Here is a 25,065-nt window from a genome sequence, read left to right on the forward strand (position 1 = left end):
TCGAAGCAGACTCTTCCCCAGTGGAGCCCTCGGATGGGAAGGCAGCCCAGCTGACACCTTGATCTCAGCCCTGTGAGAGCCTGAGCAGAGGATCTTGCTAAACTCTGCCTGACTCCTGACCTATGAAAACCGTGAGGCTGTTAATAAATGTGTGTGTTATAACCGGCTGAATTTTTGGTAACTTGTTACCAAAATGTTGGTATCTGGAAGTGGGGTGCTGCTGTAACAAACACCTGAACACGTGCGGATTAGCTTGCTAGGGCTGCCATCACAAAGAACGTCTCTGGGTGGCTTAAACGAGAGAGACTGATTTCCTCACAGTCTGGAGGCTGAAAGTCCCAGATTAAGGTGTCAGCAAGGTGTTTCTTCCAAGGCCTCTCTTCTTGGTTTGCAGATGGCTGTCCTCTTGTGGTGTCTTCATTTCTCTGTGACTGCATGCCCCAGGTGTCTCTTTCTCTTCTTAGAAAGGACACCGGTTCTATAGGATTAGGGCTCCAGCCTTATGACCTGTTTAACCTTAACTGCCTCCTTAAAGGACCATCTCCAAATGCAGTCACAAGGGGGCTTCAGCATATAAATTTTGGAAGGACAGGGTTCGGTCCATAACAATACAGAATTGTCTCCTGGAGTTATGTGGAAAGCAGAAGCTGGAAGTGATAAACATGTTGACATATGTAAGAAGATTTCCAAGAAAAGTGTGGCAGGTGCTGCCTGGTTTCTTTCTGCTTATAGTAAATGCAAGAGGAGAGAGATTAATTGAAGGAAGGACTTAAAAAACACATACTAGGATCTCATGCCTTTAAAAATTCTGAGCTTCTCCAGATGGCAAATGCAAAAATGAAGAGCTGCCTCTCAAGAAAGCCTGTTCTGTGGGTGTGAAGGTGCAGCTGCTAAAACTCAGGAAGACCGGAGGTCAGGATATGCAATCCCACAAAGGCCTTTTTAAGAAATTAAGGGTGTGCCTGGCAGATCTTCTCAATCAAAGTAGAGAAACTCTAGGAAGCTGAAGGGCATTGTCCCTCAGTGGTCGTAGCAGTAGGCCAAATGACAGGAGGGTTTATCTTAAAAATATCTGTGGGTATAGCTCTTGCCTAATGGAGTGAACCACAGCAAAATCCACACAAGGTTTACAAAGTCATCGAGAAACTGTTTAAACAAAAACATTGCTAAAAGGGACAGAAACCTTACAAAACAAAAGGAGGCTGTCAGACTCCTCAAATTCTAGCGGCAATAGAAGCAGGCTGATAAAACTACTGTGCTGCAAACACAGGCTGCCTTTCATGAAAAGGAGCAGAATCCAGAACCGGACGGTGGGGCCTGAGCCACAGAGCATCGTTCCCGAGCCCCGACGGCTCAGGGAGGAGCTCCCAGCATCTGCCAGGCTGGTTTCACGAGAGCTCCGGACCAGTGACTCTTTTTTACCTTCCATTTCCCCCGTTTTGACTGGAATGTCTGTAACTGTGACCCTATGCCTGACCCACCATCACATGCTGGGAGGGCTAGGGGCAGATACTGGTCACTTTAGTTTCACAGGTCCCCAGCTGCAGAGAAACTGCGGCCCAGCAGCGGTGCTTAACAGGTGACACTCAAGCCCTTTATCCACCCCTGACCGCAATTTAACTTTAAGATGATGCCCTCATGGGATGACACTGAGGGGACCTTGGGCTGGGGTGAATGTATCTTGCATGTGGGAGAGACAATGGGGAGCAGGGTGGACAAGCCCGAGGCTAACACCCCCTGCTGGTGCTCCTGCCTGTGTGTCATCCCCTCTCCATGGGTGAGGGCAGGTCCTGTGCCCTGCTTCTAACCAACAGACCATGGCAACGGCGATGGGATGTCACTCCCATGGTTGTTTTACATGACATGGCATCAGTGCTGGGACATCACTTTGTGATCCCATTGTGATAAATACATAAGACTCACCAAGCAGAGTGGCTCTCGCTCTCCCGTAGTCTGTGACCCTATGCCTGACCCACCATACATGCTGGGAGGGCTGGGGGCAGATGCTGGTCACTTTAGTTTCACAGGTCCCGAGGAAGCAAGTTACCAGGAGCTCCACAGACAAGAAGTGCCTTCTGCCAACAACCTAAGAGCTGGGAAGGGGGCTCTTCCCCAGTCACGCCTCCAGAGGGCAGTGGAGCCCAGCCGATGGCAGTCCTGTGAGCCCTTGAGCAGAGGGACCCAGCTAAGCCTGCCCGGACTCCTGGAAACCGTGTGATAATAAACGTGTGTTCTTTTAAGCCATGAAGTCTGTCGTAACTTGTTATGCAGCAGTGAGAAACTAGTACAAAGATTCTCAAAAGGCAGTGGATTGTGTGATGAGAGCAAATGCTTAGATTAGTGCCATCTCGGGCACAGCTTTTTTCATTGACGTTTTAACACTATTGGTAAGAGCAGGAGCATCCAGCCGGTTGGACAGAGATGTGCCGCTTGGAAATGATCAAAGTATTGATAAACTGCTTTCTCCCTGGTTTAAACGGAGTCAACCACAGAATGCTTATATTTAATATTACACGACAAAAATGATAAAAACTAGGATTTGACAGTGCTGCAAAGAAGCCCGCAGTTGCCATCTTAGCGCCCCAATTTCTATAGGATGCTAAGTGAGAGGTAAAATTAAATCTTTCAAGTTCCACGCATGTGTGGGAGGCACAGAGAGCCGCGTGCCTTTCCTTTTGATTTAGAAGGATCATCTTCGGTTAGGTCACCCCTGCCGGAGAGAAGCACTAGGGCCAATAAGGCGATCCTGACAGTAACATCTCCCTTTATAGAGAATTTCCCAGTTATCAAAGCACAGCCGTCCTCATTTGAGGAGTTCAGCTGACAGGACTTCAGGGCAGGCCACCCAGCGGGAAACCAACAGAAGTCGGGAGAGAAGCTTGTGATCTGAAGGTTCGCCGTTTGACCTCAAATATGATCAGCTCAAGGAGCAGCCAGGCCATCCCGGAGAAAAGTGAGTAGTGCACATCTGGACATTTTCTCACTTGCTTCTTGGTGCACACTTTCATTGCCACCTCCTGATTAAATATTCTGCCTAATTCACGTGAAAAGACTGTATGGATTACATGCATAATGAAGGCCTCTGCAAAGGGCTCCGAGTGCTCTACAGCTAGAAAAAGGAAGTCAGATGGCAGTAATGATAAGGAATAGTAGGGAGGTAGGCATTTAAATGATAGCCCTGTCAGATTCTCAAGTGAGTGCTAGTTCAGGGGCTAGCTCTGGGCTTCCTAAATGCTCGAATCAGAAGCACCCCTAGACACAGAAACAATATCTGACATCTGACATTCATTGCCCTGTGACCTTGGGAAAATTCACTTTAGCTGCCTGGGTCAGTTGTGTCATCTGTCAGAGGAAAAGGTGGGAGTGAGAAGGAAGTGACTTTGTTTTGACTTAGCAGCATTTGTGCAAGCAACACTCGTGTCTAAACACACCCATATCATCAGGGGGCAGGCTGGTACGGCGGTTACGAGCATGGGTTTCTTAGTCTGGGGTTGGGGTCTGAATGCTGGGCCTCTTCCAGTTACTAGTTGTGGGACTTTCAGTCACTTCTTTAACCTTGCTAAGTCTTGTTCCAGGCCACTTGCAGCCGGTTCCAGACCACTGCGATAAAGTATCACAATGAAGCCAACTGTAATCTTTTTTGCTGCTGGAGGGTCTTGCCTTCAATTTGTAAAAAACACAACATGTTTGAAGCACAATAAATCAAAGCTCAAAGTGAGGTATGTCTGTACCTAAAAGATGAAGTAAGACCAGTCATTTGAAAAGAAATGAGGGCTGAGATGGTGTATCCGTCAGTTTTCAATAATGCTGCATAACAAACCACCCCACACTCAGTGTCATACAATGGATGTGGGGCCGGGCGACTGCTTCAAGCTGTAGGGATGCATATGGGTCGGGGTCGTTCTGCTCACTCTTCTGAAATCACTGAACTATCCAAGGCATGTTCTTAACGGTGAGAGTAAAAGCACTAAGGGAAATCTCAGCTGTCCATTTCAAGCCTTTACTCACATCACCTCATTGGTCAAAATCAAGTCACATGACCAAGTCCAAGTTCAAGGGGTAGAGAAGTACTTAGCCCTCCATGAGACTGTGGCAAGAGGAATGAAAAACTGAGTTAAAGAATTCAGTCCAACATATGGTATAGGTGAGGCACCTGTGCAAACATGCCTGATCAGGGCCATGGTTGATCACTGACATCTCTGATTTTTATTATTGTTGTTTTTTCCAAACTTCGCTAGGCCAATCAATCTTCCTTGAAGCAAACTGGAAAATTTCTCTTGCTCAAAAGCACCACCACTCCTCACCTGTCTGATACTACAAAAGAAGGTTCTCTCTTTGGAATTATTGTTGTTTCCCTATGGTCCTGTTGTCAAAAGCAAATACTTTGGAGGGGTGTATGTGGGGGCACACAAAGTAATCATTAACCCTTTGGGGAAGAAAGGCACAGGAGGAGGAAAGATAGGGTGTGGGGTAACCGAACGCAGCTGGGTCTCCAATATTAGGTCTGGTTGCAAATTAGAAACTGGGTGTGAGAATCTGGGGCCAGTGTGATGCTTTTCTTCCAGTCTCTGTGGCAGTGGAAAGGTTGAAAGGCACATTGAAAAGGGAAGGAGGGATTCCAGAAGGTAACAGGCAATGAGACAGTTAAGAGAGTCCAAGTCTGCTTTCCTGGCAAGAACAAATGTGACCATTCAGCCTGCCCTTTACACATCTACCTCAGCAGGAATTTCGGTAATGTTGCTTATGATGTTCTTATAGACAAAATGACGTTAGATATAAAAGATAGTTTCTCAAAGATAGTTGCTAAGTGTTTTAGAGGGCTCCTCCCCATACCTTTGGGTGTTCAGGTTATCTCAGTTTGCCTACATGCCATTGGTATTGTATATGAACTTTAGCTTTTGATACAAGTTTGAGTCAACCTGTGGCTTCTGGTTAAATTTCTGAAATTTTAGAAATCCTGGCCAGTATAAACTTGCATTGATAATATATTATGTGGATAAATTCCTTTATAATTACCTAAATCAAGAGTCTCAAAATGTGGTCCCAGGACCAGAAGCATCAGTATCACCTGGAAACTTATCAGAAATGTAAATTCTTGGGCCCCATCCCAGTCTTACTGAATCAGGAACTCTGGGGACAGGTCCAGCAATCATGTCTTATCAAGCCCCCCAGGTGATTCTGAGGGACTGTAGTTTGAGAAACACTGATCTAAAAAAATCTACATACAAGAGGTGTGTCCTGGTAAGCATGACATGCAATTTAAAGAAAGTTCTGATTAGGAACAGCTGAAAACCCAAATCAACAAAGAAGAGAGAGTTGGTTGCAATGGGAGATTTCCATTCAGAACCAGCCTGTCTGAAGCTCACGGACAAATACTGAAAGACTGGTGTTTGGCCACAACATAGGGCACTGTACCCTTCTTCCATTTACTGCTTTTATGTCAGGATCATCCAGTCCGCGTGGTATACTTTGGCCCCTTAAACCTTTCCCTTTCTTTTTTCTAAGAGGTTGGTGGAGTCAGTAGGATTCCCTGGAGCCATCAATGTTGTTCAAGAGCTGCCGACAGTGCCAACTCGACTCATAGGATTTCGAGAGAGAGAAGGGATAAATCTAAAGAAGTTTGGTGAGAGTATGAGGTACAGTTAGAAGCATTTGATTAACTCCACTCTTTCTGAGAAAATTTCAACCTTGCTGACTATTGTTCATCATTTCTTGTCTGTTTTTATTTCACTTTTTTCTTCGCAGGTAAAACTGTGCCTGAGATCTCATTTGCAGAAACCCATGGCTGGATCTAGACTTGAAATGTATTTTCTAGTCTTCCCCCAGATGGCATTGAAGTGTCTATATCAAATATTTTCCTTTCATTCAGTCAGACTGGATGCTCACACATTTGGCATTAGGGCTAGAAAGCGATAAAGTGAGTAAGAGCATCACAGGGCTCAGGAGCTCAGCATGTAGAAAACCTCGCTGCAACTCTCAGTGGGGCCTTTAAATTTTGTCATAGAGGGTAATAGGCCAGCTCAGCCAGAATATGGAAAAAATGAGCTAGACGGTCCTCTGAAGTCCTACGTCCACTGAGCATGGAGGATCGTCACTGAGATGGGAGCTTCCCCCTTCACTGCTGGCCAGGGCCTGCTATGACCAGTGAAAAGCCATCATGAAATACACGATGCCCTGTCCTCACCCAATAACAAACATGCTCTCTAAAAGGGAGCGCGTATCCTGGGCCTTCAGCTAGGACGTTACACTACGACTCTAGAATGTTCTACAGTATCCTTCTGGAATGTTCCTTGTCAAATGATAACAGTAGTCAAGGGTAAGAAAATAAGCCCTCATTTCATTTGGGCATCTTTCCTTTAGCATGATGACCAATAGCAGAGGACTTTTCTGGGTACATTGAATGTTCCAACTTCCAGTTTTTATAAAAACTTGGGATGTGAAAAAAATAATGAAACCAAAACAGGAAATTTTTTCCAATCCCTACTTCTTTTTAGATGTGGCCCGCCCTATTATTTGGTCATTAATTAAACATTAGCTTTCTCTTGGGAGGGAAATAAGTTCAATAGTAAGATATTGCCTATTATTAACCAGTCGAGTAGGCTAATTAGTTTCTACATATATATTTGATTACATATATAAAACCCATATATGTATATGTCTATGTCTATGCATGTATGTATATATGCATATGCATAAAAATAATTTACTGTAAAACATGCTAATACTAAATATTATAAAAAAGAAAAGTTTAAACAGTTTGAGGGCAAATGCAAAACAACAAAAGTTTGCCCACTATAACGTTTAATCAAAAGTTATTGCCAATAGTTATCAGAAGGGGTGGGTAATATTCTTCCGTATAAAGATTAGCAAACATCATTTGAAGTGAAATAAACATTTCCTATTTTGTGATTGTATTTTATGTCTGATTTTAAAAAACCTCACATCTAAAAGCTGAGGTTCCTTTGCATGTGCTACAATTTACAACAATTGGTGAGCATTATAACCACTGAAGGATAATTGCGGCTAATCTGTGGATATTTAAAAACAAACACACTGCTTGGGCATTTTATAGTTTGCCCGTAATGATGATACACTTCACCAAATGACAACATGCTTCTTCAGCCAACTGAAAGACAAATCCTCGCCTTACCTTCATGGGAGCCAGCTGGATGGGTGTGATGCACGAAGGGTCCACCATGGGCTTCGGCCTGTTGGCCGTGTCTGCTAACAGACTATGCCACTGCTGGGGCAGGCCCGTGAACTTCTGCTCTTGCGGATCAAACCCAGTATGAACCCTGTGTTCAAAGTTGGATGGGCCGGATATTTCAATCTTTTTCTTTTTCTTTCCAAACATGATGCAAAAACCTGGGAAACGCAAACAGAAAAGAGGCAGCTGTTAGTATCTTGCCAGCAGAAGACCACAGGGAAATTATTAATCCACTCACAGTTACATCTTTTCAGCCATTCCTCTATATACCAGCTACAAAAGATGAAAGTTGGATTTTCAGGGTTTGTAGTTAATTTCATTCAAATTTTTTTTCCTCTCCTTGCACTTGCTATGTAGAGTATAGTTCCCTGCCCCACTGATTGGAGGGTCACACTCAGGTCACAGCACTGGACATACATCCTAGCTGAGCAGCAGCTATCCGCTAGGCGAGCCCAGGCAAACCAGCAGAAGAACCACCTAGCCGAGCTGGACTCAAAGTGCTGACCTACAGAATCAGGACACAGATAAATGGCTGTTGCTATAGGCCATTATATTTTGGAGTAAATTGTTGCATGGAAAAAAGCTAACTGTCACAGGAATGCAAAGTAACAATGTCCAATCTGGGTAATTGTATTAGCTGTTGTACAATTGTGTTAACTCAGAAGAGTCTTGACTGCGACGGTGCTAACCAGGAACACTTCATTTGAGAGAAATAAAATTATATTGGGTAAGCTCATGAAATTTTGGGGTTTAATTGTTACAACAATGAGCACCGCCTTAATATACATGTCATTTTTTTCTGATATCAATACTATGCGTCAGCAACAGTATTACCCTTGCATATCAAAGAGAACAAAACTGAGTATTAGAATGAAATCATTTGCCTAAGGTCACTTGGCTAGCTGGTGGCAGATATATGTCAAACTCTTCTGGTTAATGTATACTTTTAATTATATTTAATGAGCCAAAGAGTGAGACACAAATATGAAGTAGCAACAATGGAGATTAGTGGCCACTAAGCAAAATTTTAGCATTAACACCCTAAAGAAGATTGCCAATGAAGTTGTTAATAAAATTATTGCATATTTTAGAAGATTAACTTTATTGTGATATATTATAACAGATGAAGTTTTTGCTCCTTTAAATATGTAAATTAATAAAGAAAAAACCAGTGCATTGGTAAGATCAGTAGTTTGGGGCAATGTTTTGTTTTCACCAAACCTTGATTTTAGTGTAGGAGTTGTGTTCCTGTGAAGCAATTCCCAATGTGGGGCTGAAAGAAAATACTGCCAGAATAGTAACTCCTAATTTCTGAATCTTGAAACTGTGTCCCAAATGTACTTAGTGTGGAGTTCTAGTGAAGGTAATTGAAATAGCATTGCCTTTCCCTCTCTGTGTCATGCATAATAATAGCCCTCTGAAATTCGAATCTTTGAAAAAAATGCCAAAATGCCTTTTCCTCTTCAGCTTATTCTTACTGTTTAATTTGAGTAGGTTTGTTGGAGAATGGGGAGATTTCTGGCCCTTTTTATCGTTCCTACTTTCGGTAATGTCAGAATTATGAAATATATAAACTCAGCAAAGATTGCCCTTCTCTTTGCAAATGTAAGGCAGAGTTGTACTCTGGAGCCCTTCTCCAGCAGGCTTTCTCTGAGCTCTCAGGTAAAGATGGGGAACCTGCCCAGGTGGAGTGGCTCAGTGGTTGAGCATCGACCTAGGATCCAGGAGATTGCAGTTTGATTCCCAGTCAGGGCACATGCCCGGGTTGTGGGCTCGATCCCCAGTTGGAGGTGTGCAGGAGGCAGCCGATCAATGACTCTCTCATCATTGATGTTTCTATCTTTCTCTCTCCTTCTCCTTCCCTCTCTCTGAAATCAATAAGGACATATTTTTGGAAAAAAAAAAAAAAGAGGGAACCTACATTACCACCGAGAGGGTCGGTATTAAAATATATTCGCTCAGTAGAAGAGGAGGGCTTTATGAATAAAAGGATCATGTAAGCCATTGGTTTAGGTGTCTTCTTTTCTACATGCACTAGTTTTCGTTGCCTACTTGTTCAAGAGTCCCGAACTGGGAGTTACCCACGTGCCCATAACAGTAGGATGCGTAAGTAAATTGGGGTATGTTCCTATGGTGGAATGCTACATAGCAGTGAGAAGGAACTATAGAGAGAAGTTTCACAATTTCAATAAATTTCACAATTGTAATGTTGACTGAAAAAAGCCAGATACCAATGACTGCATATTTTACCCTATGATAAGAGAATTTACAAATAGGTCAGACACAGGCAGGAAAGTCCCTATTTTGTTGGGCACATTGTATTTTTGAGATTCTGTGTTATGACATCTTACCCAAGATCTTGACTAACTCACTAAGAAAGTGCTTTATGTTTATTTATGAATGAGCTGGAGAAGAAGGGAAGGGAAGGAGGAAAAGTAAAATTCAGCACTATGTCCATCAAGGCCACCAGAAAACGTATCAGAACTCTTGACTTCAAGTAAAGACTCCTCTCCGGCACTGAATTATGCCATCTGAGCAATGCTTGGAAGAGAAGCTCTGTAGATCCTAACCAAGGTGCAACACTTTAATCCCAACTAGAAGCAGCTCAGCATTTCCCCTTATCTCTCCAAACAGTTCAATGCACAGCCATGAGCAAAGTGTCCACAAGAGACCCTTCAACCTCCAATGGTTTCCTATAGTAAATCAGACTTCCCATGACCCAATTCAGCAATAAAATTCTAAGTTTCTTTGATGCTGTGGGAACTGGAGCTTTGAAAATTAACAAGATGTATATTAAAAGTGGTAGGAAAATGGCACTATTACAGTATAATCTATCCAAAAGCAAACATTTTGGTCAGATAATGGAACTTGGCTAGGTATCTTTAACACTCATGGAATATCATTTCATTTCTCAAAAGAACCAAGAGAGTATTTGCTGTTGCTGCTCCTGTTTTTAACGATTTCTCCCACATTCCTCTCTAGTTATCATCCCGTATCTTTGGCAGTACCAAAGGCAATAGTCATGCTTAGATGATAGTTATTGTTGATAATAGTTGCTGTTGATAGTTATTGTTTGTAGTCTCCAGCTTCATGTTATGTATCATAGCCTCATAAATACAAGGCTAAAGGCCATTTAAAATCAGAAAAATATTCACCGAGATACAACCCTGACCTGTAAATGTCAAATTATTTTATTAAAAAGTCTCTCAAAAAAAGGCCCTGGGAGGCATATCTTGGAGGTACAATTTGTGGGGTGTGGAGGAACAACTGGATAGTCATCATTGTGCATCAGTTATTCAAAAATTGAGTTATCTTATTGAGCAGCAACAAATGTGGCACACAATGAACCGTGCCCCCCAAAGCAAAACTACCCTCAAATCCTTTCTTCCTAGCCATATGAATGCCTGACCAGAAACTATAATTCTCATTATTGCTACCAGTGACCATGGGACTAAATTATTAATAAAAATTATGTATGCTACTTCTAGGTCACCTTGAAGATATATAGACGCTTGCCCTAGACTTGGTCCCTATGTTTTCCCCCAATGTTTGGAAATGGTGAGCATTAGAAGAACACTGGAAACCACATCTTAAGGATGGCTCTCAGTTAGATTGGATCCCTGAATTATATGGTGGAGCAGAGCTTGCCTCCATGCCTAGGCTATTAAAAAAGAGAAAAATAAACATCTATTTTGTTGGACACATTGTATGTTTGAGACTCCCCCTATCACCTCAGACAGACTTTTAAAAAATTAAAAATAACAAAATGTTTTGAGTACTTTGATGTATATTTGTATTTGTGTGTATATGTAGGCTGTGTTGCTTGCCACATTGACTTTTAGCACAACTCCATAAGACATTAATAGGTATTATTACTATTTTTCGTTTTGAGATGGGGAGAGGAGGAAGGGAAAGCCCCACAGCTCATCAGCTGCAGAGCTAGCCTTCCACATTCTTAACCATGCTGCCATATTTCGCCTTGTTAGCCAGGGCACAGAGCAGACGAGTAAACATGGCTACAATCTGCGTCACTCCTCCTATTAAGGTGCAGAGTAAAATTCTGCTCCCCTTAAATCTGGGCTGCCAATAGGGACTGTGCCACAAGTTCTGGTTCCTGCCTTAGGGGACTGTCTCGGGGAGCACCTGCTCTTAGAGTACTGAGCCCAGCCACCCCGAGCCGTCATGCTGGACTGGCCACAGGCAGGTGCTCCGGCTGACAGTCCCAGCTGAGCCCGACCCGCCAGCTACCACCGCCAAGGTCCAGGCACGGAGGTGAAGCCGCCATGGACTCTCCAGACCGCTCTACCTGCTGGCTGCGCCTCGGAGGGCTCTCCACCAAATTTACGTAGAATAAAAGAATCACCCAGCCAAGTGTTGACTGAACTCTTAACCCACAAAAGCACAAGTTTTGGGGTAGTTTGTTATACAGCAATAAATCTCCAGAACATAGAAATCCCTAATTTAAAGCCTATGATGTACACATGCAGATTTATATGTGTGTGTGTGTGCTATTTGTAGAAGCCAGTGGAAATTTCCATAATAAATTTGCCATAAATACGGTTATAATTGTAATTACATATCTTGTCGTACAACATGTATACCACACATTTTAGGACATATACAACAAATATTCAAATGGAAGGCAATATCCATTTTTGGAAGTAAAAAGTGCTTTAGTTATTATTTTACGTTTAATAAAGTGTATGTACGATGGTTTCTCTGGAACTCAGATTACTATAAAAGCTACATGCTATCTTTTATTTCTTATATTTTTTTTATTTATACACATGGCATTACTAAACACATAACTAGTATCCTTCTAGAAATATGTTGGAAAGTTTTCTATATTTACCTCCATTGTAAGTGGTTATTTTATTATTTTTAAGTGGTTCACATATGCCTTTTCTTCTACATTTGAGTGCAATCATATTAAATGTCTTCCTTTCTCTATTCTCCTGAGACTAGAATTTCTTCTTGGGTTATAACCTAAATAAATCTCTCCTACAGGCTTTGTAAAAAGGTATGTAATAAAAGTATTTTGTTTTTCTCAAAGAAAGGAAGACCGGCTGTATGTAGCTTAGTTTGGGTGCTGAGATTTGGCCACAAAGTGATTTATAATTTTGCTTTCTGATTTGCCCTACGAGGAGAAATCTGGGCAAGTGTAAGTTCTTGTGAAAGTGGCCTTGAGTTTAAAATGGACCCTGCTCCTGTCACAGGCTCCTGATCCTTCCAGGAAAATCAGCCACATCCTGTGGAAAGCTCGATTAGGGACAGCTTTGTTCTTATTCTCTGAATGTAGAATTTGTTGAAGGAAGGGACAAACGAAAGAAAGAAGGAAGGGAGAGAATCAGAGAGGAGGAACAACTATATTTTCTTGTAGAAGTAATGCTGGAAATAGTCACACATTACACGTTAATTCAGCTTTTGAAGGCAGCTCGGGAGCTAATGCATCGATTTTTAAAATGGTTACTTTCCATGGACAGGTTTTACTCCAAGTCATACTTACCCAATGCCACTGGGAAGGCAATCCACTTATATACATAACATTTATAGGATGCCTGCTACATATGTCAGTACTTAAGGTTATTATATGTAAAATCCTGGCCCATAATAGATATTCGGTAAATTCTAAAAAACAAAAGTTAGAAATGAGTATTCTCTCAAACCCAAAATTACAGTAGTTAGTTTTCTTTGTTTTTTTGACGTTGTCCACATATACAGGTAGGAGCTATGACTGCAGATGGCTCCTGAGCCACAGTCTACACTTGGTAACTCTTGAGCAGAAACAGCTTCACCTCTAAAGCGTGTGGCAAACACAGCTGCTGCATTAGATGGGGACTGCATGTAGGAAGACCCATGAAGTCCCTTCTGACTCTACGGTGCAGAGACACAAAAGATAGTGGCCACCTCCTCTGTTCACCTCTGCGCAAAACCATTCCCCACACAAAAGGAAGACTACAGGAGGAGGAAGGAAAGCTTAACACAGAAGGACGTGGAATGTTTTCACTGTCTTTGGCATCCTAGCGCATTTAAAATAACGACAAAATACCAGTTGTCCTTCCTGTTACAACAGATGGAAGGAATCTGGTACCATGTCCTTAATGGGTTTCCAGGAAAGAGACTGAAGTGTGTTTATCCTCATATTTATTAGAAAAGAAAAAAAGGACTCCATAGAAACGAACCTCTCAAATTGCTTCCCTTAAATAAATACAATAGTCTTCTTTAAAAACGCTGTTGAACAGGACCTTCTCCAATGGTAACATGTTGGCCATCTGAGCTGTCGGTGGAACAGCCATGAGCCACATGTGGCTTTTGAGCATTAAAACGTGCTAGTGAGACTGAGGAATTGAATTTTTAATTGTATTTCATTTGAATTAATTTTATTAACTATCAATAGCCACATGGGGCTAGTGGCTAACACACTGGACAGTAGATCTGAAAGGCTGCGACATTATAGGTTATCTGAGAGAAGGTTAATAATAGTGCAGATTACTCACCTACAATTTATCTGATTGATTTAATGGCACTTTATCTGCCTCCCAACTTTCCCCAATATCTGTTCTTACAATAATCAAGTTAAAACTCCTGTCTAGCTCCTACGTATCCAACAGCATACTGTGCTATAAATTCATGGGACCTCTCTGCCCATAGATCCCTTCTGGGCAATTTGCCTCCACACTCGGCGCTACGGAATGGGCACCTAATTGTTGTAGGCTGTGTGACTTCCCCCACCAACCCCAGGCACTGCTGGGAGGCCTGCTGACCCCTGTGCACTCTATTCACAAGCTGGCCAATTAGTAACTTAAAATCCGGTGAGAAAACTTAAATTGGGCTAAACTGGAGACATGGATTTGGAATCAGAAATCTGGGAGATTCTGATAGTTAGCATGCAACTAGGACCAAAGTTATAAAGTAGGATTTGCTGTGCTGCAGTAAGGCCTGGGTAGCACAACGGCCCCAGGCCATTTGGAAAGGGGAAGAAAAGCTCCAAGGCTACAGGGGGTGGGCAGCAGAAATATAATGAGAAAGGTACAGCCTTGCTGAGGGAGTTCACAAGGACCTCAGCTCCTGACAAGCAGGGCCAGCTCCAAAGTCTGCTCCCCCCACGGTCACCATGATTTAGATATTCCTGAGACCCACAATTCTAACTGTGACTTCTCACCCTTTTTTTCTGAGCTAACCTAAACCTGAGAAAGTCTGTTCGCTAAGACACAGATTTAACACATGCATGTGGAATTGAACCTGCCTTATAAACAAATAAACCAGAAAGCAAACAAACACCTTGAGACTCCATGGCTCCTGGAGTTAACGAACCTGGGGATTAATTCTAAAAAGACTCTTTTCTTAATGCTCCTCTTTCAGGTTCTCCCCTCACGCATGAAGCTTGGCATTCTAATGACATGCATCACGTCCATGCCCTGGCTTCCACACTCCAGCCCCAGCCTGGCTCTCCAGCCTTACAGGAAGGGAAGGGGGAGCGGAGTGTGGGACTGAGAGGCTCAGGCGGGGACCCTCAGTGGCACTGGCCTCTTCTCCCTTGTTGCAGTTTGAATGTCTGGGAGTGGGAAGCCTTAGGCGTGAGTGTACCAGAGAGGCCTGGGCAACCACACGAGGGCTTCTAAACAATGTCAGAAGCACAGCAGAATGAACAACAGGACAGTTACACAGCTGGCAATTAGCAGAGTGAAGATTCCATTCTCTGTTACCAAGACCTGGTTTGGAAATGTCGAACTTTAGCAAAATTTCCAAGATCAAAGAAAGCTGGTGGGGTTTAATTTTAATAACCAATATGCATTCTGTATTTTGCCTGGCATACTAATGGCACATAATAAAAAATTTAAAATAAATCATATAGCATCTGACTATTCTATGGCTCTCTTTGTTGTTGTTGCTGTTTATAGAGTTTTATTACATGGATTTCTTTTAATGTTAGAAGAGCAAATTGGAGCCAGGATGGCTGGGCAGGGTGTGATTTGAAAATTCCAAGTAAGTTTCTCTTACGGTAAGCATTTTTACCATTGACTTCTTCCTGTGGCTAGAATTCCACTATTAAAATATACCTTTAAATTTTTTTCCTATTTCTAAAAAGGGTAGAATACAAACTCTTCCACCTAGACAACCAGCAAAGCTTAACAATTTATTTTGAAATTATGTTCACAGGCACCAGAAGACCACTAAGGCAGCTGGTACTAGAGACGCCAGGATGTTGGAGAGAAGGGATGTGCCTGATATGACATTCGGAGCTTCATTTCCTCCCAAGACATTTCCCGATGCAGAAAAGCTACAGATCCCAGAACTCAACGCCACGCACAAAGCAGAGGCCAAAAGGCTCAGACACTGAACTGAAATTTCTGTAGTCTTATTAGTCTGGGGAATTCAAACCTGAATAAACTTGGGGACCCAAGGTCCTGAAGGAACAGGAGACACACTGAGGTGAGCCCCACAGTCTGCACCAGGTCATGTTCTAGAGCTTGTTCATGTGCGCACAGATTTAAGGAGGAAAGTCTAGGGTGACATAGTCCCTCTGCAGGAGGCCAGGAGGTGGGACCATCTCGGACATAGCTCCTCACCCATGGGAAAGGTGAGGTTCTACCGTGGAAGGACCTATGGATTAAATAAAAATTCCTCACTGTGTTCAAGCTTGAGGAGGTAGCTTTATGGATCCTGTGAAAGCTGCTGCAGGGCTGAGAGCCGCTCCACCTCCATTCCAGACATTAGGGTGCTTGGGTTTAGAACTCCATTCTTGAGTAAATCTAAGTTAATCACACTGCTAGAGCACTAACAGAAAGGCTGATACTTTTCTCTTTAGGGGTTGTTTCGATCCTACATCGTTCATTAGAAACCTCCAGAGATTTCACAAACCTACTGAGGAATTCTGTTCAAAGAGTCACATTCTCTCTCTAACTTCTGTTTAACCAAAAATAGCTCATGCTGCAATTTAGGCTCCTGCCTCTCATTCTGTTTCCAGAAGGAACAGGAAAAAAAAAACCATGTCCCACACTCTGTGAATAATTGTATTTTTACATAGAGGCCTCAATTAGCCATTCTCTTGGGAATAAAGTGCCTATAAACGAACTCATTCATGTTGACGATCATTTTTATTTCTCAGAAATTTCAGAGAGCAGAGCTGCCCGTGTTTGCAGCTGCAACGTAGTTTCCATTAATGCGGGCCCAAATAAAGCTCCTTCCAGGATTCCATGGAACCCGGGGGGCTGTCTTCTGCCTACTTGTCTTTCTTTTCTCTTCTTTTTTTTTTGGTACATGTGGATTGCTCTGAGATTTTAAGTTGTGACACAAGCTGTTTCTTTTTTCTCCTGGGCACAGCGTTGGGCCACACTTCTCAGCCATGCTTGCAGCTAGGTGTGGTCATGCGATTAAGTTCAGGCCAATGAAATATGGATAAACGATTTATCTCACTTCCAGGCATGACCCATAAAATTCCCCTGAGTGATTCTCAGCTCTCTCTTTTTCCTCATATGCCAGTGGGATAGAGAAACAAGTGGACCTTAAGACAGAAGCAGCCCGGGTCCCTGATGGAGCACGTGGCAGGCTGCCAGCAGGACCATTCACAATGGGCAGTGATGTAAAAGAGAAATCCACTTCTATCGTGCCAGGCCATTGGGAATTTCGATTTTATTTTATTTTTTTTGTTATAGAAGTTGGCCAGCTACCATTACAGGGAGACTGGGGCTGGGATCTGCAGGTTGTTAAGGACACACTGACTCTCTGGAAATAGAATTCCTGGGTTTGGGTCCTAGGTCTGCCACCTGCACCAGGTATGTGACCTGGGACATTCTCTGAGGATTCTGGTTCCTGAATGAGTATGTGGAAGGCCGCTGGACTGGGAAATGAAAGACAAACAAACACCTATTTCTTTAAGCCAACGGGAGCTTTGAAGTCGCTAATTATAGTGATTCACATACTCTGAATCAGGAGACACTGAAGCTATGAAAGTCATGGGGGCACGGAAGATTTCAAGAAAGGCAGCGTTCGAGGTTTGGACATGTGCAGGAAGGAAGCTATTGGAGATATGTCCGTTTTCTTTTTCATGAATAATTTGGGCATATGGATTTGCTAAGGGACACGCCGCCCCTCTTTTCCCTCCTCCCGGGGACATTCACACAGCATCCTCAATGGCCTCGATTGCTTTCTATGAACACATCTGTTCTCCACCCCTATCAAAAAACTAATGATGGAACTGATTAAACTCATTCATGTCCAGTGTCTCTTCAGACATCAGTGTTTTTAAGCCTCTTTTTAAAGTACGGAGTTCCCCCATTTTCCAATAAATAGGTAGATATTTTTCATGACTAAAAGCTGGCTGGAAGGCAGACCTGATGGCAATTTGGGGACATTTGGGATGGGGTGGGGAGCATGGCTGCCATGGCAAACACCCTTGTCTCTTGGAAGAGCTGCTGGACAAAGGATCTAACTTGACTTCCTTCCTGCTCCTAGGCCCCCCCGTGAGCCCCAACCTCTCAGGGTCTGCAGACACATGCTCCCCTCCAGCCCTTCATCTGATCTCTTTTCTCCCTGGGGACAGCTTGGTCCTAATGGCTCTAATCTTAACCCAACTCTGTCTTTGCCTTTCCATAGCACTGGCCTCTTGCTTCTGCCAAATGTTGCTGGATACCGTTTAATAGTGTCAACAATAAAAATAGGACCAAAATCTGCAGTTGGGTTGCCTAAATTCTTGTGGACACAGTTTTCTCCTCTTACAATGGCATTATGGGTTCACCTGTGTCCTCAAAAAATGCACATGTTGAAGACCTAACCCCAGTGCCTCAGAATATGACCTTGTTTGGAAATAAGGTTGTTACAGATGTAATTAGTTAAAATGGGGTCAGTAGTGTGGGCCTTCATCTAATATAACTGGTGTCCCAGAAAGTAGAAGTTTGGATACACACACACAGAATATGCCAAGCAAAGATGACAAGGGACTAGAAGCCAAGGGACGCCAAAGATTGTCAGCCAACCACCAAAGACACGGGAGGGCGTTTCCCTCCCAGCTCCCAAAACGCACCAACCCTGCTGGCACCTTCATCTCAGATAATTCTGGCCTCCAGAACTGTAAGTCAATAAATTTCTGTTGTTTTAAGGCACCCAGTTTTTGATAGTTTGTTACAGCAGCTCTAGCAAACCAGCCCAAAGGGGACAATATCTATGTAATTGGGCTGTTTTGAGGACTTCAAGAGGTAACACGGTGCTCATAGCACACTGTCTAGCACATAGCAAGTGCTCAGTAAATATCAGCTGTTAAGGCTACCTCGGCTACTGCTTATTTACTGAACATTTCATCTGTCAATTGAATCGTCTTTGTTCCTAAGTGCAGCCCCATTCTGCCTGCTTTATTTCCATATCTGCCCTTGAAGTTTCTGATTAAAAAATCTGTGATGTTGGAACCCATCTCCTTGATTAGCAAACTATTGCTACATGCAATGGACAATATTTATTGATCTTTCAGATTTCTTCTCTTTGAGCTAAATGAGCCTTGATTTTTCCTTAATGGGTATTAATGCCTTAGTTGGTTTTTTTTTAAATCTTTACCTAAGGACACGATCATTTCTTTTTAGAGAGAGGGAATGGGAGAGGTAGAAGGAGAGAGAGTGAAACACATTGATGTGAGAGAGAAACATGGATCGGTTGCCTCCCATATGTACCCTGACCATGAAGGGGATCGAACCTGCAACCTAGGTATGTGCCCTGACTGGGAATTGAACCTGCCAACTTTTGATGCTCCAACCAACTGAGCCACATCGGCCAGGGCTTAATGCCTTAACTTTTAAGTCATCTCTATAGTGGCTAAGAAAGGCTTTTTGAGCTCATCAGTACAGATGAGCATATAGAACTAGAATCTGACACGGCATCAGCAGGAGCCAAGACTGCAGTGTGCTAAGTAGGTCTACCACGTGAGCTCTGCCAAATCCGGTATCCGCCCTTCTCTGCCCCAGGAGGCTGACTCGTGTGGACACTTGACCCAGGTTCCCTTGGTGACTGGTGTCTGGATGGCTTGGCCACTGGGGGAGACACGAGCAGGTAACGTGAGGGCAGTAGGTGACACAAGCTGGGTATTTCTTTCCTTCTTCCCGCTTTGGCACTTTGCCTCAGAAGTAGCTGTATTCCTACATGGTCACAGTGCCTGAAAAAACACTTGCACTTGTCCCCTGAGGCCCAGGGACAGTAAAGGCTTCCTAGTGCTGTTCCTAGTCCCTGGGGCCCCACCATCGGTTGCTTGTTTCCTTAACCCTCAGGCATCCCTTGAAGTGTCTTCATTTGAGCCACCTGAGGTGGACTCTCTTTTCTTACTTGTACCCTAACTGGTACCTTCTTGACGTTAGAGATTGCCCCGGAGCAGGTCCTGAGGCAAGGATTGGGAGCAAGGAGTTTATTTGGGAAGTACAGGGACCACTGTTAAGGAAGAAGGGAGTGTTACGTGAAGGGAAAGGTAGATAATTAGGGCTGAGTTAGTTAACCCGTTAAAATAGTGTGTCACTGAGGCTCTATCCTGCTGAGGAACTCTGAGAAACAGTGTAAAACTTGCCTCAGAATTATCTCACGTAAGGGGAGAAGGGGCTGTCTGTCCTCTCCTGAGAGATCAGTGGGTAGAGAGCTACTCCTGGAAGTGTGCATTCACCAAGCTGTCAGCCTATCTTGTCCCCCAGGTTGCACAGCTTTGCTCGGGATGGAAAAGAGAGCCATCAGCCTGGCAGCTGGAAGCACACGGAAAGGCTCATGATGAGCGGTGCTCAGAGGCCAGCTACTGCAGAGACCAAGTCTACGCATTTTTCCTGGAAGCCCCAGTCTCATGATCCCCACTGGATATTATCGAATGACACTTCTCATTTTCCATCTCACTTACAAATGATTTCTCCTCTCCACTCACGGTTCCTTGTGCTTTTCTTCACTGGATTTTATTCTGACATTCCAGTTTTACCATGTCATTTTGAATTCCGATTTCCTCCATTGCATACTGAGAATATTACTTCATGTGATTCACATTATCCTGGGGCTACTCCAGAGAGTCATCAGGTTAAGATTTCCACAGGTTTCATGTTTTTCAAAGGCATAGGTCTAGACATATAAATATATGGCGATTAATTGCAAATGCTGCAAACTGTGGCTCCAGATATGGCCAAATATATATTTTTGGGTCCCTCAGATGGGCCACTTATCCATTCAATTAACATTTATACTGTGTCTACCATGCACCCAGCACTTAGAATATCTTGATGCACATAATAGGGTCTTTGTCCTCATGAGAATTCAGACAAGTAATTGTATAATTGAAGTAGAGTGTGACAGGTGCTTGGATGAAGAGAAGTCTGGGAAGGGATATGTATGTGCCTATGTGTGTGTGTGTGTGAGAAAGAGAGAGGGAGAGAGAGAGAGGGGGAAAGAAAGAGGGGGAGAGAGAGGGAGAGAAAGAGAATCTGTTCTGATACCAAGGACTGGATCAACGAAGCCTGAGCTGAGATGGGGTATGTGGATTGGGGGTGCTGGGGGCAGGAACTGGGATCAGGGTGTTTCAAATATTTAAACAGACACCAAGGCAAGACAGAGTTGGTGCCTTCGGGGAGGTGGAAGTACCCTAAAACGGGCTGGAGCACAGCCCTGGTGGGGACCGAGGGCAAAGGAGGGGAAAAGATGCAGTTAGCAGAGGGCAGACTTTGTTGGCTTCCTGCTTCCCGACTAGACTTCTGAAAGCCCTGGGAAGAGCCAGAATGACATATCTTGCTTCAAATTCTGTTTTTCCCCCGTGTGCACTTTGTATCATTTAGGAGATGACAGCGCTTTCTCTTTGAACTTGAGCAGCTTCTTTGAAAAGGAACTGAGATGACTGCAGGTCCTTTAGGAACAGAGAGAAGATGCCTGAGTGTTTACCCGATTGGTAACCAGCCCTGACTCAAGGCGCCCCAGCTTCTGCTGGCGGGCACAGGGCTCTCACGCTTGGGGTTTCTGCCCTGGCGCTGCCAGCACCTTTTTCTGCCCAGTGCTGGCCCCTTCCTCTCATTGGCCCAGCAAAGCCAGGGTCTGGAAACACTGGTCACTCCTCCCAGCACACTGGGAGGTAGAAACTCCCAGAGCTTGTGCACAGGATAGAAATAAGGAGTGGATAGGAGCACTTAAACATTGCAACCCTGGATCTCCTTGCCCCCGCTTCCTCATCAGCAAAAACACTGCCCAGCATTACAGTTAAAAGTGTTATCATATGGAAACAACTTTGCCTGGCCAATATGAGTGCTATCTAAAATTTTTTTTTTTTAAATATAGCTTTATTGATTTCAGAGAGAGAGAGGAAGGGAGAGGGAGAGAGATAGAAACATCAATGATAGTCATTGATCGGCTGCCTCCTGCACGCCCCCGACTGGGGATGGAGCCCGCAACCCGGGCATGTGCCCTGACCAGGAATCGAACCCCGATCGCCTGGATCCTAGGTTGACGCTCAACCGCTGAGCCACGCCCGGCCTGGCAGCTATCTAAATTTTAACTAGTCATTTTCCTAGTCAGTCCTACAAAGTGGTGATTGCCAAGCGATGCCAGTCTCAACCGGGTATCAAGTGGAGCTGTGTCAGTGCAGACAAGGCCCCATCCCTGCAGGTGTGGCGACAAGGTGGACTCAGCCCCGTCACTGTAGATGGGCGTCTGAATCGTTAGAAAACAGTTCCCTCAGACTCACAACTTCATTTATATCCAATTGATACTTCACGCTGTCCCCAAAGAGCCACGAGCCTTTGTTGCCTTTGTTTCTTATAATTAAGGTCTGTGGTTGCATATCCCTCTTCTCAGGTGCTGCTTCATTTGTTTTCTGAGTCAGGAGGTGTCACCGCTCTGTAAACAACCTCCCTGTGCAGGAGCCGTGGGAGGCTCTGTCTGCCGCCTCCCGGGCCTCAAACTCTGCTTCAGCAGGAGGAGAAAGCCAGGCTGCAGGATAAATCCACCACCCTCTGCCCCTTGCATTCTGTGGCCAGTCTAATTACCTACTCAGCCAACACCAATTACCTGCAATCAGTGTTACGCTGAAGTTCAATAACAGATGGACATTTGATTGATTTCCAACAGACTCTTAATTGTTTCTCTTTCTTTAGCCCTCCCCTCCCTTTGTGTCCGTATCTGGCCGTGTCACTCTCTCCTGGGGTCCCTAACCCCCCTTGTAACTCCAGCAAACCAGCAATTATGACTTTCCCCAGCTTCATGCTTCCAGCGTTTCCTGATTTGGAACCTGGCAATGGAACTTCCGACAAGCAAGGGGCATGCTGCAAGTTGGCTCGGAGAAAGCTGTCTTGGGTAGTAACTTGCACTAGATAAATGGATCATTCAGATTCTAAGTCTTTGTCCAAAATGACTTTTTGATCCCTTGTATCCCATAATTGTTATTTTCGAGTTTGAAATACATGGGGATTTAGGGTGAGAATAGTTTAACAGCCAAATCTCTCTTGGGTATTTCTATTAATTCATGTGCAAACACATATCTGTGCATATTTATAGTCACGTGTAGAGATAACTAGAACACATGTGAGCTTCTAGGCCATTTCTATGGCCCATGGGCAGTAAGGCTTACAGGGACCTTTATAGAAAATCCCCTATATAGATGCTCATTTTTAAATTTTTTTTGAGCATGATATACTCTATTCTAGATCTTCAAAAGAGCACACCTGATTCCACTGTCCTCTTTGCCCAGTGAGTCAGCCTTAGTATCATATAAATAGGTGGCTATTTATAAGTGAAACACAGGTCAGTTGATAGAAAAACTGTCAGTAGCTGTGCCCCTGGTCGGAAAGACAAAGGCGAGCTATGGCCATGGCAGGAGGAATGCTGACGGCAGCCAGAGTCCTGTGGAGGGCAGGAGAACAGCACATCTACAACACCCCCACCTGGCGGGTCGTGGTGGCTGCTCAGACTGTGGACTGCTAATTCCCAGGGAGAACGGCCTTCTGATGAAACGATGTTGATATGGCATGTCATGTTACATTTAAAAGGAGAAATAGGTTGTCTTGGGTTGGGTTCCCCTAGGAGGAAGTCTCTGGTACGAGGATTTGAACATAAGTAGTCTACTTGCCAGGCAGTCCCAGGAAACAAGGGAAGTAGGGTAATGATTCAGGGAAAGGAAGGCCACCAATGCAAGCTGAGCCTGTGAGCAAGCTACTGCTGAGGGCAACTGGGTCTCAGTCCTGCCCAGGCCTCTGGAAGACAAAGACAAAGCTGCTTCAGAACTGCCTCGCATCCTGCCCCTACATGTCACCCAGGAGCTAGGAAGCTGTAGTATTAACCCGTCAGCTCCCGTCCATCCTTGGCTGAGAGGTGCTCCCGGGGGTGTTCGTTCTTCAGCCCTTCTGTCTGCCCCCCACATAGAGGCTCTGTAGCCAGAAAAAAGCCACGGGGACTCAGGCAGGGCAACAACAGTGCCTGTCTGCCCTACGGCTGCCTCGCAGAAATACACCCTGCGACATGCCTAAGAAGAGATGAACTTGTAGATGTTTCAAACAGGGGTTCCTGAGTCACCAAGAGAAAACCCACAGAGTCACAATAACCTGCAACATCTGTACCAAAAGGTGGATGCGCTTGCTTACTGAGGACACTCCGATGGTGGCGGGAAGGTGAGGAAAGGAAGATGAGAGTAAAGAGGAAATGCTGCTCTTGGACTTACAAGTCCTCCAAAAGGTCAGGGAGCTCTGTCACCAAGATCATAGACTGTATGGACAGAAAAGGACCTATGATCATCCCTCGACCACCACCCAGTCAGTGATGTGTTGACCGAATGGCCATATTTTGTAGGGTTTCAACGGGAAACCACCTTACTTTTCTGGAGCCACTCCAAAGACAGGCTCTTTTACAAGGCTCTCCTTTCCTGCTCTGGACAAAAATGTGTGAAGACACCACAGATTTCTGGTCACTCTCGGTTATAAGAATCATCTAATTTTAATAATTAAGATTCATGAATTAGCCCGGCTGGGCATAGCTCAGGGGTTGAGCGTCAACCTAGGATCCAGGAGATTGCGGTTCGATTCCCGGTCAGGGCACATGCCCAGGTTGTGGGCTCAGTGCCCAGTCGGGGGTGTGCAGGAGGCAGCCGATCAGTGACTCTCTCTTATCATTGATGTTTCTACCTCTCTCTCCCTATCCCTTCCTCTCTCTGAAATCAATAAAGACATATTAGGAACAAAACAAAAAGATTCACAAATTAAGTCACAAATCTCATTCTATTACTTACAAGGAAGGAAAAAAATGAAAACACAAATATATGCACATAATGAGTCCTCTTATAGTCTTCCTATCCAAAGAATTTTGCTCAGCATTTCATGATAAGACTCTTAATGGCACCTCATATTCAGTTTACAATTTAAGGTATTTTATCTGTATAAAAACTTTTATTTGCGGCCACTAGTTTTGACCTTTGAAAACATTTTCAAAAAGTTTGAAAGTTCATCGCAAACCTCAACTGTGCCTTACCGTGAAATGGGGCTGCTACTCCCTCCCTCTGAAAGTCTCTAAGATTGCTAAGTCAACACCTCTATGCGGAATCATGTTTAAGTTCACGCCCAAAGAAATCATTGAACCTGCCCGGGTACATGCATCACTTGTTCAGACTCTGCTTTATTATACACTCTCCCGGAGAAGTAATAGTAATCACTTATCTATTAGCGTTCTTGAGCATATTTTAAAAAATACCATGTAAAATAAAACAGCCAGATAACAGGATCTGTTTTCCCAGTATTGCATCTAACTTTCCATTAACGTTAAAAAATACTAAAGCTACATTTTGTGTGCGAAAGCAACCAGGGCGTTCACGATCACTGTTGCATTCCCCTTCTTGAATTACTTGTTTGTATAACATCTTCTACACTAAAAGTGAAATACAG

General features: G+C 44.0%; 1 protein-coding gene across 1 annotated transcript in view; it reads right to left on the minus strand.

Moving 5' to 3' along the window:
* The window catches only part of PAK5 (p21 (RAC1) activated kinase 5), a 94,186-nt gene that overhangs the window by 53,428 nt on the left and 15,693 nt on the right, over positions 1 to 25,065 (minus strand). Inside the window, exon 2 of the mRNA XM_016212027.2 lies at positions 7,151 to 7,365. Coding sequence (XP_016067513.1) covers positions 7,151 to 7,354 — 204 coding nt within the window. The 5' untranslated portion in view covers positions 7,355 to 7,365. The remainder of the gene's footprint in view (positions 1 to 7,150; positions 7,366 to 25,065) is intronic.

Source organism: Miniopterus natalensis, chromosome 7 (genome assembly GCF_054644295.1).
Source record: "Miniopterus natalensis isolate mMinNat1 chromosome 7, mMinNat1.hap1, whole genome shotgun sequence".
In the NCBI taxonomy this organism is placed as follows: Eukaryota; Metazoa; Chordata; class Mammalia; order Chiroptera; family Miniopteridae; genus Miniopterus; species Miniopterus natalensis.